At 44.8% G+C, this 13,954-nt stretch overlaps 1 protein-coding gene across 1 annotated transcript; it reads left to right on the top strand.

The window, feature by feature from the left end:
- Positions 1–2,323: 2,323 nt before the first annotated feature.
- Positions 2,324–7,765, top strand: LOC308136953 (zona pellucida sperm-binding protein 3-like; the record flags this gene model as incomplete). Its single annotated transcript, XM_080505509.1, has 9 exons — positions 2,324–2,380; positions 3,058–3,357; positions 4,120–4,238; positions 4,310–4,413; positions 4,503–4,680; positions 5,083–5,200; positions 5,273–5,355; positions 5,461–5,549; positions 7,644–7,765. The coding sequence occupies 9 exons, from the start codon at positions 2,324–2,326 to the stop codon at positions 7,763–7,765; spliced, it is 1,170 nt and encodes a 389-aa protein (XP_080361635.1).
- Between the last annotated feature and the right edge of the window lie 6,189 nt (positions 7,766–13,954).

Below are 13,954 nucleotides of genomic sequence, written 5' to 3'. Positions count from 1 at the left end.
TGATCCGCCTCCTTCCCGTCTCGTGGCAGATGTGAGCGGTGCAGACGAGGAGCTGATGTGTTGAAATGAGGCGACTGAAAATCACCTCTGGATGTCTGAACTCCAGCCGGTAATGAACAGATGAGTCTGCAGGTCTTTGTGTGACGTCCACTCGGACTCCAGCGTCCTTCATGTTTGGATGCTCGGTGTTTACTGCTCCACTGTGGTGGGAAGGCGTTTAGCTCTCTGCCTCTTTCTCTACTGGCCTTTTCTCCTTCACTGTGAGATTCTCTGCTGTTACAACACTTTTCACTCAGTTTTCAGTCAGAACCCTCTGTCATGCTGCTTCCTACAGCCCTACTTCCTACTTGCCCTACTTTTGCTGATTTTGAACACAAACTAAGGCCCCGTTTATACAGCATCTCAAGTGTAAACGCATCTTATTGACATTTTGATTTGGAAACACTTGAAATGCACACACACACATGCTCACAGAGAACAATGAGCTCTCAACATTAACAACGGGAGAACACAGTCATTCTAGTGGACAGACCACCAAGTTGGATCGTTATTACGGTGACTGTCACTGTCAAAAGTACCAAATCCATGAGAATATGGCCTGGAGTCATGACACCATGGAGGAAACATTGTTCTTATCGGCAGCAGCGAACACATGAAGTTGTGTTCTGAGCACTGTTGTCAGGTAAACAAACACCAAAAACAGAATGAATGTTTTCACTTGAAAACGATGTTGTATAACTGGTACCTAACATCAGAAGCATCTCATTTATTTGTAATGACAGAATCTATAAAACTCTGACAGAAACAAGAGATGAGAACTTAATAAAAGAGGAAATAATAAGTTAAACACCTTCAAAATTGAGCTCCATGATCACGTTAGAAAAAAGCTGTTTGTGTCTCATCAGCGATAACGTTGGTGTGATTTCCACAGGCTGCATTCCAGGACTGTCCTTCAGCGTGTTATGTGCAGACTTGCACCTGCACACATTGTTAAACACAGCTCTCGGTTATCTCGCCCTACAAAAAGCTGATCTGCTGAAGAAAGATTTAGAGAACTCCAGGACATCCTTCCCTCCAGGTTGTATTGTGACTTTCTTTCCATTCTTTTTATTAAAATTCTCTTTAAGCTTTCAATTGCTTACAGTGTGCCTCCTGTATTTTTCCTGAGGTCTTTCTCGGAATTTGTAGTGACGTTATTGACGTGGCACAGTGAAATAGTAAATAGGGTCTGCCACGCATCAACACCCGGGTCTCGGACTCACTGTGTGGTTTTTATGTTCTCTCTGAGCCGGCATGGCTTTACTCCGCTGTCTCCCCTTCCCTCTGCTCAATGAAAGCTGGGATCGGCTTCACTGCACCCCATTCTACATCAAGCTTGCTCCACTTCTATTATTTGACCTTTTTATGAAATATTTGAAGACTTGATAACAGAAAAAATAAACATAATTATATGCAATGTGTATTTTTGAATTGATAAATGTTGACAAAAATCCCGTATTTCATGCCTGATATCTGAAGCGTCCCTTTAAGATCTCGACTCGGTCATACATTTACTTTTCCACATTTGATGCAGCACTGATTGATTCTGTACTTGAATATAATGTGACATTTTTGATCCATCGGGTGCATGTTTGAAGATTAATGTAGTGTGACTTGCAGTAGTTTCATGTGTGCATGTAATCAAATGGAGAGCCCCAAGGGCGAGAGACAATTGCATTTGATATATTCAAAAGTGTGAAGCTATATCTTCAAAATTCTGCACACACTATTTATTTCTATGTCCAACACCACTATAATTAGCCTATCATCTTTATATAAATATAACCATAAAACATGGCTACTATCTTGAGTTTTAGAGTGAGCAGAGTACTTTATGAAAACATTGGCACTGCATTAACATATGCACCCATTTTGATGCTTGCACCATGATTTGAAAGATTTTCCTGAGAGAAATGTCACAATTCTAACTCTGTTGAAGACGTCCAGGTCAGAAGAAGTTAAAAAAAAAGAAGAAGCATGTATCTAATCACAGCATGTTACTTCTTGCCTTTAAGTTTTGACAGGAGTTTGTGTTTGCATTGATTTCCAGCACTGAGGCGACTCTTCAGCCAGTAAATGAGTCACAGCAGGAGAGCCATCAGGTCAATCAGGAGGTGGGCGGAGCTTCAGTTCTACAAAGCCTCCTGCTGCAGCAGCCAGTCTGTCTCAAGCAGAGGAACAAGAGAGAAGATGTTCGACATGAAGCAGGCCTTCAGAATTGCTTTCTTCTTGTTGTATGGAGCTTTAACAGCAGCAACACAGGACCTCCACCAGAGCCTCCACCATGCAGCACGCAGGCCTGGACACAGTCCCAACCAGCGTCCAGGCCGCCACCCAGCAGGTAGACCCGACCAACTACTGAAATGAGTCTGAAGGTTCACTAGGTTAGAGGGTTTAACACTTCATCACTGTTCATCACTTTCATATCTTAATCTGGTGATAGACAAACCATCAAACCTTGACTCTTTAGCTTTGGTCTCTGCTGAACTTTAAAAGCTACTTGGTTTGGCTTTATGTCACCTATTTTAGTAACTTATTAAAACTACCACAGTTCTTTCCAGCATGACAGTTACTGAGTTCTGGAGTTTGGTCTATTTGATGTCGTGACCGGTTTGTATCACGAGATGGTGAGCTTCAACAGACAGATTTCCTCCTCCTGCTCACCACTTGAGGAATGTAAATGATGCACAGGGGTGTCAAACATGACTCCTGTGGGTCCGAATTGGTTTGCAAGAGGCTCCAGACCACTGACAAGATTTTAAAAACATTTCAAAGAATATAGTTTCTGGGGTTTATTTTAAACAAGCTCTTCAGAGTAAAAGACCTGAGATTTCTGAAGGTTGACATTTTCATTGTCTACTCTGCACCACAAAGAAACTTTGTCAAAGAGTCAAGATTCCCCTTCAATGGGGGATTTTGGACTCAATATTGCCCCTTTGTGATGGGATAAGTCTGAAGCAATTTGTTGGCATGTTTCCAAGGACTTTTGGTAATTTCCTGTAAATTCCAGGTGTCCAGCAGGAAAAGCAATCCTTTGAGGAACCGTTGATGTGGAGGTTTCCGGAGCTGCAGACTGAAGAGGAGCTTCAGTTCGCCCCAAACTTTGAGCTGAGGACTCCAACGGCACCCAGTACGGTCGCTGCCATATGTGGGGAGAGCTCCGTCCGAGTGGAGGCCAAGAAAGACCTGCTGGGGATTGGCAAACCGGTCAGAGAAGCAGACGTCACCCTGGGTGGGTGTCCCGCCACGGGGGAAGATCTCGAGAATCAAATCCTGATCTTTGAGTCGGAGTTGCATGGTTGTGGCAGTCAGCTACTGGTAAGATTCTAGAACTTGCATTTTGAAAATAATGAATATTTCCTCATGCTTTCATTCTATTAATTAATAATGAACAAGGTGCCACTATACTACTATGGTGGTATAGTGGCACATGACTAAATGACATGTCCATTACTCATTCTCCTATTGGTTTCTTTAAACATCCGAGGCAGGTTTATCAGTTAAAATTTACGAGCTCAAGGGTGCAATTTTCTCAAAGAAAATGAGTAAATTAAAATCAATTAGTTGGCAAAGTCTATAAAAGTTAATGTCCCTGTTGGTTTGAGTGACCACTGTTCTTTAGAACCTACAGAGGTCTGTCTTGTCCATGCCTTATTGCATTGGAGGCTGAGAAAAGGTCGTTTTGGAAATGTTGGTTCCGAATGCGTTTGTTTGTGTGGCCAGACTGGACTTGCTGTACATGATGTTGGACTCTGCGTTTGGTTTTGGGAAACCACTTCCTACATTAAATTGTTGACTTACTAATGTTTTTAGCTGCAGCCAGTAATTCATTGCAGGTGGTGCTTCAAGGCACCTGGACAGGTTAATGCCTTGTTTGTTCCGATGTGTAGCAAAACTGAAAAAGATGGGCCAGTAATTCGACACTTGGATGACTGCAACAGCAAATGTTCCAACATGCTGACTGATCCGATGGACTGGATCATGACTAAATCCTCAAATGTTAGTGTTGAGCTCACCTGAAGTTCAGAATTGGCTGTGTATGAAGTTAACTTGGAATTTCTTGCCTGTTTTGCATTTCAGATGTCTGATGACTCGTTTGTGTACGTCTTCACACTGCTCTACAGCCCCAGTCCATTAGGAACCAGTCCTATTGTCCGCAGCAGAGAAGTCTCCATCAGCGTCCAGTGCCACTACCAGAGGTTGAACTTCTATCGGCACCATAATGCGTTTCCTGAATTGTTTTCTGAAGCTGTTGATTTCTCTCCTTTAGGAATCATGAGGTGAGCAGTGGGCTTTTGAATCCAACCTGGATTCCATTCAGTGACAAGAAAACCTCAGAGGAGAGTCTCCACTTCTCCCTCACTGTCATGACTGGTGTGTTATCTGAGTTATTCATTCTTTAACCCACGTTCATTACTCGGTGATGAAGACTCATGATCGACAATTCTTTGTGTTGCATTTAGGTGATCGGGACTCTTTTCATTCAACCACCTATTTCCAGCTGGGAGACATGATGAGATTTGAAGCTTCGGTCAAACCGTTTTATCACGCTCCGCTCAGGGTGTACGTGGACAGCTGCGTGGCCACCGTGGTCCCCATTGCTGACACGGTCCCTCGATACAGCTTCCTGGGAAACAAGGGGTCGGTATCTTCTCTGTTCTTTAGCTCAAAGCTATGGCGGACTTGGTTTACATTCAATTAGGCTTGAATATTGGAACAAATGTTAAAAATGAGGAATGCCAATAAAATGAACATTATATATTGTGAGATGCAGTTTGCAGACCTCCGGTATAGCTGGAGGTTTGTGTTGTTGGAGCAGTCGAATTGGCAGTTTCAACACGTGTATTGATAAATGTCTGTCACTTGGATGTTTTAATGCAACTTGATAGAAGAGTTGAGATGGGTTTTAAAGATGGAACTATTTTGTTCACTTTGTCTGCAGTGTAGAAAGAAGTCATCTCTTCATTCCAGGAAAGGGTTAAACACTGAAATGTCTTGGTTGTGAACATTTCTACTCTTTGACGGTCCTTCTGTTGCCTTCAGGTGTCTGTTTGACAGTCAGCTCACGGGCTCCAGCTCTCGGTTCCTGACTCGCTCACAGGATGACAAACTGCAGTTTGAGGTGGAGGCGTTCAAGTTCCAGAACGACCACAACGGTGTGGTGAGTTACAATCAACTGGTTACTTCTACACCATTGATTTCGTCAATTACGAAAGCCCTGCCTCTTGTTCAGGTGTACATCACCTGCAGTCTGAGAGCCACAGCAGCTGACGCACCTGTCGACTTCTCCAACAAAGCCTGTTCCTTCTCCAATGGGTGAGATGCTGCCACTGTGGAATGATGGGTTGAGAACTCTCCAGAATATCATCCTCTTGGCTGTTTTGAGATGACTTTTACTAAAGCTCTGAAAATGTTTGACAGGTGGAGGGAAGCCAGTGGTTATAATCAGGCCTGCTCCTGCTGTGACACGGAGTGCGCCCCGGGTAGCAACGTGGATCTGATCAGATCAGGTATTCATTTCCATGAGTCTGTATCAAAACGGGGGAAAATGTTCTCCATGAAGTCTACTGATCTTCAGTCTGAAAAGTAAAGTCTGCTAACATGTGCTAATGCGATCTTGAATTAACAGTCTTGCATTGAATTGAGATTTTGCACGCTGTATAAAGGTGAGCTTCAGGTCTTTTTTCTCCAAAGATGAGTATCATTTTAGTTGACATTAATGCTATTTGAGGCGGCAAATGTCTCTTTACCTTAAGACACAAAGGCATTTCTCTGCAAACTGTGGCACGTCTTTGTAGTACAACTTCCTGCTTCATGATGCACCGGGGCTCAGATCAGACGAGTTTTAGATGCTAATGAGGCCATGATTGACGTTGGACTATTTTAAAGATGCACTCAAAATATTTCTGACGTTGCAGGTCATCAGTGGGAAGAAGAAACGACTGTTGGACCAATTGCAGTGAAGGAGAGACCCCTCAGATGAGAAATATTGTTTCTTTTTAAATAAAGCTCTTATTCACAGACCAAATATGATCTATGTGATGTGTCATGGTAAAATCCAATCATAAATGGTTTCTTGTTGCATACGCACAACTATTACTTCACTGATAAATTGTATGTCAAATGTAGGCAAGATGGCTTTAGTTAACTGAACGGCAACCAAAATCACATTTAGCTTTATGTTGGCTGAAGCATTTCAACACTTAGGAATTGTTTCTACCAAACTACTCTTGAATTGTAGAATCTATTTCCATCATTATGTTCAATACTTGCATGCATTCAGAACGCTTTACTAAAATCAATATCTTTGACAGTTCTCCAAGTAAAAATGAAATCCATCCACATTAATGCTGAAGTGCAAGCAATGAGAATTGTTTGACATCTTTGGAACATACGTGTTGGATCAAACTCCATGGTGACTCCTTCATGTAGTCCTTGTGGGAGCTCAATGCTACACGACTGTGCAGAAAACCTTCATTTGAATACTCCAGGTTTCTCAGGCCCCATTTCAATGACCTTTCCAGTGAGAAGTTTCATGTTCACACGGAAATACTGGAAAGGTTGGTTAGTACTGTTTTTTTTTTTTTTTTTAATTGAATCGCATGCATGCAGAGAATCTGCTATAAACATTGAGATTCTGAGACATTCGTATGGACAGACAAGATTGGATTATGGTGACTGTCGACAAAATTACAAGTCTCAGGAAACTGGGCAGGGAGCATGACATTCTGGGGGTTGCCGTTAGTGTCCATCTAATTGTGCAAGTGAAGAAATATTTACTACAGTGGTTGTGTACATGGGCAGTAGCAGCATTTCAGAAAAGTTTTCCTCTTTCAAAAAAAAGCACTGTCTAAACCAGGGGTGGGCAATCCTGGTCCTGGAGGGCCGCAGCCCTGCACGTTTTAGATGTTTCCTCATCAATACAGCTGACAGCAATTAGTGGCTCCTTGTCAAGCAGAGCCTCATCATGATGACAGGTGTTTGAGCAGGGAAACATCTAAAATGTTCAGGACTGCAGCCCTCCAGGAGCCCTCCAGGACCCCTGGTCTAAACGAACCCTCAAAACTGGGGATGCACAGATACCACTTTTTCCAAAATTAGCATTTGCATTTAAGTACCAATACACATGTTTTGCACAGACGAGTTTTTTTTACACAGGGCTGTGCTCCTCACTGGCTGCCACACTTTGTTGTAAAGTGCCTTAAACCTTGTGCTGCCGGAAGGTGGTATCGTGGCAGTTTGAGTAAAAGTACTCATGCCTGGTATTGAACTGGTATCTGTGCATCCCTACCCAAAACAATGAAAGATTTCAGTTATCACTTAAATTTGCGTGAAGTGTAAATGGGACCTCAGTTCCTCACTACCAAAATCAAAAGTACATTGTGATAGCATAAGCATGCATCAGTACTCTACAGGATGTTAAACTAAAGCCATGTATCACCCACCCCCTACAAAGATGGTAACTTTGTGGTTGGTAATGACGCCAGGTGATCGCCATGTTGCATGTGGACGTTGGCATCGTGCAGTGAAATCTCTCGTCCCAAAGTTAATTGGGCCAAGGCAGCGTCAAGTAATGAACTTCTAAAACTGCGGAACTCGCCCAGTCCGCGGAGGCCGTGAGGCTGAACCTCGGTCAGATGCAAGGTCACTGAACAGTCTAGAATCTGAGCTGGGAGTCGTGTGGGGCCAGCTGCTCTGCTCCTCGGGCATCGTCCATTTCCTGTGACACCGAGTGGCTGCAGCTGTGGAGGCCATGTCACCATGCATCATGGACGGGATTGTTTTCTATATATAATCCTGACCTCCACCCTCTCCTCACCACCGAGCAGCCTTGGTCCCTCGCCATGGCCCGTGTTACTGAAGCATCAGCATCCATCACAGGCTTGAGAGGAGCTTTCATCCGTCTTTGTGCTCCGTCTCTCAGGGGAAGGAAGGACGACTGCTGCTGCTGTATGACCTCAGACTGAGGTCACCGGTCCAAACTCCTCCGCAGTCTTTAAGATGAAAGTCCTTATTGGATCTGAACACAGATAATTGGGTTAGTTCGTCTTTGCATTCATAACGTCAGGCTAATCAAATCATCTCTGCAATAAAATTCAAAAACAAATTGAAACCAGGAGATACCTTCCTTTTTGAAAATGGACACCACTTTGTGAGATGAAGTGACAACAGACTATTTTAGATAGGACTTCTTCCAAGGACAAGACCAAAGAGAAATTGTTCCTGACTTCTGCTCCACCAGCTCTAAATTTGTCAAGACTATATTTTAATGTTTGGCTTCACTGGAATGTTTTGGCATGTCAGAGATCAGAGGAGGTTGTTTACTTTATAAAAGGGAGAATAAAAGTAGAGGGTCCTCTTGTGAAAACTCTTAGCATTCCTCTAAAATAAACATGTTCTGTCCTTCATATTTTCATTGTACTATCCAATTTATATGGCTGTTTTCAGGCCATTAAAATTTGGACAACAATTCCCTTCAGCTAAACTCAATTGAAACCGAGGCTCATATACTTGCCCCCCCAAAAAAAGGATTCCAGCCATCAGGCAGCACTTTGGGCCATTAAATGATTCTATAAATTCCTACCTCTGTAACCTGGGTGTGTCTTTTGACCCGTGTCTGTCACGAGACAGCCATGTCAGCCTGTTGACACCTTCCTGCAGAGCACCGCCAAACTTAAAGGAATGGTGTCCAAGGTGGAGCTGGAGAGGATTTTACATGCTTTTATCTCTTCTCCTTTAGACTTATGTCCTTTTTACCTGTTTGAATCAGTTCTTTTTTTAAAAGCAATCAAACCGTCCAAAATGCAGCTGCTGGTCTTTTAACAGGAACAACCCGGAGAGCCCACATTACCCCTGTCCTCTCCTCCCTCCACATCACTCCATCCTCTCCTCCCTCCACATCACTCCATCCTCTCCTCCCTCCACATCACTCCATCCTCTCCTCCCTCCACATCACTCCATCCTCTCCTCCCTCCACATCACTCCATCCTCTCCTCCCTCCACATCACTCCATCCTCTCCTCCCTCCACATCACTCCATCCTCTCCTCCCTCCACATCACTCCATCCTCTCCTCCCTTCACATCTCTCAATCCTCTCCTCCTTCCGCATCACTCCATCCTCTCCTCCCTCCACATCACTCCATTCTCTCCTCCACATCACTCCATCCTCTCCTCCCTTCACATCTCTCCATCCTCTCCTCCCTCCACATCACTCCATCCTCTCCTCCCTCCACATCACTCCATCCTCTCCTCCCTCCACATCACTCCATCCTCTCCTCCCTCCACATCACTCCATCCTCTCCTCCCTCCACATCACTCCATCCTCTCCTCCCTCCACATCACTCCATCCTCTCCTCCCTCCACATCACTCCATCCTCTCCTCCCTCCACATCACTCCATCCTCTCCTCCCTTCACATCTCTCAACCCTCTCCTCCTTCCGCATCACTCCATCCTCTCCTCCCTCCACATCACTCCATCCTCTCCTCCTTCCGCATCACTCCATCCTCTCCTCCCTCCACATCACTCCATCCTCTCCTCCCTCCACATCACTCCATCCTCTCCTCCCTCCACATCACTCCATCCTCTCCTCCCTTCACATCTCTCAATCCTCTCCTCCTTCCGCATCACTCCATCCTCTCCTCCCTCCACATCACTCCATTCTCTCCTCCACATCACTCCATCCTCTCCTCCCTTCACATCTCTCCATCCTCTCCTCCCTCCACATCACTCCATCCTCTCCTCCCTCCACATCACTCCATCCTCTCCTCCCTCCACATCACTCCATCCTCTCCTCCCTTCACATCTCTCAATCCTCTCCTCCTTCCGCATCACTCCATCCTCTCCTCCCTCCACATCACTCCATTCTCTCCTCCACATCACTCCATCCTCTCCTCCCTTCACATCACTCCATCCTCTCCTCCTTCCGCATCACTCCATCCTCTCCTCCCTCCACATCACTCCATCCTCTCCTCCCTCCACATCACTCCATCCTCTCCTCCCTTCACATCTCTCAATCCTCTCCTCCTTCCACATCACTCCATCCTCTCCTCCCTCCACATCACTCCATCCTCTCCTCCCTCCACATCACTCCATTCTCTCCTCCACATCACTCCATCCTCTCCTCCCTCCACATCACTCCATCCTCTCAGTGCCAGTGCAGAGAGTCGGCTTTCAGGCACCTTGGGTAAATAGAGCCCAGCATTTAAAAACACTTTGATCAAATGGAGGAAGCCTTTGAGATTTAGTAATTTGGGATCAGTTAGGAACAGAACATTATCCAACCCCAACTTACTGGCACGCCTCAGGATGCAGCTGGCCACGCCTCTCCACACCAGATCTGCCGGGCCTGTGAGGAACCTCTGCAGGAACTGTGAGGTACCTCTGTAGGAACTGTGAGGTACCTCTGCAGGAACTGGAGTCTAAAAGTGGCAGTCGGGCTGGCAAAGTGGACAAGGCCCTGACCCCCCTCCTCAGTCCGGCTGGCCAAGTGGACAAGGCCCTGACCCCCCTCCTCTCTGTCTAAAAAGAGCACCCCCTGTGGCACCCAGTGCAGACCATCCCAGAAGAAATCTAATATTTTCTTTTGAATTTGATGCCACAGCTGGGATGCTACAAGATTATTTAAAACAAGAACCCTGCCTCGGAGTGACATCTTTGGGAGGAGCCACCTCCACTTGGAGAGCTTACCCTCAATCTTTTCCGTGACGGTCTCCCAGTTCTTCTGAACAAAATGTTCTTCACCCACATGTATTCCTAAGTATTTTTACCCATTTCTTTTCCAGGTTAAATTCTGGGGAAGAACTGGGAGACCGCCATGCCACCTGCCGACAGCGAGGGCTTCACTTTTTTCCCAGTTGACCCTCGCTGCTGATGTCACATTAAAATCTCTCATAATGACCACTGCTGTGAGAGAGAGAGAGAGAGAGAGAGAGAGAGAGAGAGAGAGAGAGAGAGAGAGAGAGAGAGAGAGAGAGAGAGAGAGAGAGAGAGAGAGAGAGAGAGAGAGAGAGAGAGAGAGAGAGAGAGAGAGAGAGAGAGAGCATTTTTGAAAATATGGGCACATTTTCTTGAATAGAAATTAAAAGCTTTATTTGTATTGTGGTTTTGATTCTTTAAAAAAAATCAGTGTTCGACACCTGATTTGTTACTGAGTTTTGATAGTTCAAAACTTGTTCAGTGCAATTCATGTATAAGACGTGTCATTACACTGAGCAGACGACACATTCTATTCTTTCTCATCTTTATTTTTCATGTTTGCTGGTGAAATAATCCAAAAGTAAGTACTCTGGTATGTTACTATTTTATTTTAGTACTTAGAGTAAGTTACTGATTACATTTTTTGACAAGTAACTTGGAATTGGGGAAATGCCCCATCTTTCCCCGTCAAAGCGTTCTTGTTCAAAGTTTCTACCCGATGCTGCGTGAAAACCTGGCACCATTGGTGTGCTGCAGGAACCGCTGTGGAGACGGCATTAATCATGGGAGACGTGTTGAAACTGCCTGAACAGTCAAAGAAGTAAAGTCCATCGACTGCAGGAGGGAGTTGAGGTTACTGCTGCTCAAGCAGAAGATTCACTTCCTTTGTGGTAATCGCATAAGAAGCATATTGTGTTTTATAAATTTAGGCTGCGTCCCAATTCTACCCCTTAGCCCTACCCCTTACCCCTACCCCTTTGAAATGCGCATTCACGCGAGTCTGAGGGGTGTACCATTTCACTACTGTGCAAAGGCGGAGGGGTGAGGGGAAGGGCTATTCACCCCTCGAAATGGAGCGTTTGCAGATGCACACTTTAAACAGAGGGGTATGAGGACATGGCTCCGAAGGACTCTCATTTCACATATATACACTTCTAAAGTTATATAAACCTGTTGTGTTTTATGCTAGTAAGAACGGCAGTAGTGCTGCCGTCTGCCGTATGGAGCTTCCGTGTGTATTTGTTTCGTAGAGACCGTGTTTATTACATTTTACTATTATACTGTATACTACCAAGTTCCATAGTCTTCTAATATGGGTGTTTTGAAAACAGGGGCCCCCGAGCAAACAAGGAAGCTCATTCGCTTTCACATGGTGAATGAGGAAATATTTCTGAATACAAAAACTGAAGTAATCCATGTCTCCGTCTATTTCTTCGCCTTGATGTGGAAACAAAGCAGCCAAGCTGCTGCAGCACGTTGAATTTGGGACGGCAGGACGATGCTCCTGCTGGAAAATCAACAAACATCCGTGGCTCAGCTCTGCTGATATAACGGCGCCGTATTATGACGTCACAACTATGAGACGGAGCGCGAGGGGCGGGGCTGAGCAGAGGGACAGGGGTGTCCCAAATCTAGGGGCTGAAACTTTTACCCCTTTGCCTTTGCCCTCGTTTTGGAGGGGAAGGCAGAGGCGGAGGGCTAAGGGGTAGGAGTAGGGATACAACTTGAATTAGGATTGGGCTTTAGAGTTTGTCTGCTGAACCAGATATGATATACTCAGAGATGTGTTGGGCCCAACCAGATGTAGAAAGTTAATTTCATAAAAATGAATTAGACAAACCTGTTGCCTTTCTATATGCTGTCAATATTACATGTGTGGACTGGTCCTTCTTCAATCAAACCACCTTCTTCACTGATTTATCCAACATGTGGTCTCATGGCGCTCGGAGCAAAGCAGGTATCACCTGGACAGGTGAGCCATCCATCACCGGTCAACCTGAATCATTGTTGCTTTTTGGGGGACTTTCCTTGTATATTTGATTTGATTGGGTGCTTTAATTCGATCAGTTCACAATGTATTGTCATATTTTGATTTGTGTAATCAAATCAGCTGTGACTCATGAACAAGAACATCTCATTTGTATTTTAAACCTTCAACAGGAAGAGTGTAAACAAGGTGTTGAAACATCACAATCCAGACCAAGAAGCATAAAGCTTTTTTTATCAGGAGGCACTTGGGTTAAATTGTTTGAATAAAATCCCATATCGAGTATCAAAAGGGCCAAGGTCTGAAAAACTGATGGTGCCGCTTCCAGTGGCTCTGAGCACTGCTGTCGAGAGAGAGAGAGAGAGAGAGAGAGAGAGAGAGAGAGAGAGAGAGAGAGAGAGAGAGAGAGAGAGAGAGAGAGAGAGAGACAGAGAGAGAGAGAGAGATGGGATTTGAAACAAGGCGCAGAGCAGTGAGTATGGCAGCAGCGCCCCCTGCTGGAAATGCATATAACAGGAGGCTGACCCCCTCCTGACAAGCTGGATATTTAAACTAATAAGCCATGATGAAACAGTTGGAATGCATTGAAAGGTCATTAAAATGAATTAGATATTTGTAGTTTAGTGCATTTTCCTTGCACTAAAAAATTTATTGAAGGCCGGAAACACACTTGATGGACCATTTGGCACATCAAACAGAGAAACTAAGAGAAATTCAGCATCAATCAATCGCACATTTCCTATTTTGCAGAGTGTTGGAAGAAAGAGAAAGTCGTGTTGCACAGGGAGAATATGCAAACTAAATGAGAAAGACCCAGTGTCAAACCAAGTCTCAAACCAAAGACGAACTCAGTGTGCAAACCACTCCACCACAGGACAAGTAAATGATCAGCAGGGGTGTCAGTGGCCACCAGAGTTTTGTGTTTGTTTAGTTCTTTTGGGAGCATGATATATGTTCTTACGTGCCCCAGATATAACTTCAGTGAAGACGCACCCGGTTTGACACACCCAGTGGCCATGGCAGGAGCAGGTCAAGCCATGAGAAACATTGGAGTGATGGATGGAGCAGACAACAAAAGTGTCATCGGTTTATGATAAAGTATTACTTACTTTGTGGCGTCTTAGTCTACAAATGCATTACTCAGGAATATTTGGGCTCCTTAGGATTGTGTACAGAGCCTCCACAGGCTTCCCATCGTCAGAATCACATTGGGGGTGAATTTTCTCCTGGAG

Source organism: Blennius ocellaris (assembly GCF_963422515.1).
Source record: "Blennius ocellaris genome assembly, chromosome: 11".
Classification (NCBI taxonomy): domain Eukaryota; kingdom Metazoa; phylum Chordata; class Actinopteri; order Blenniiformes; family Blenniidae; genus Blennius; species Blennius ocellaris.
This window is presented reverse-complemented; position numbering and strand designations above follow the sequence as displayed.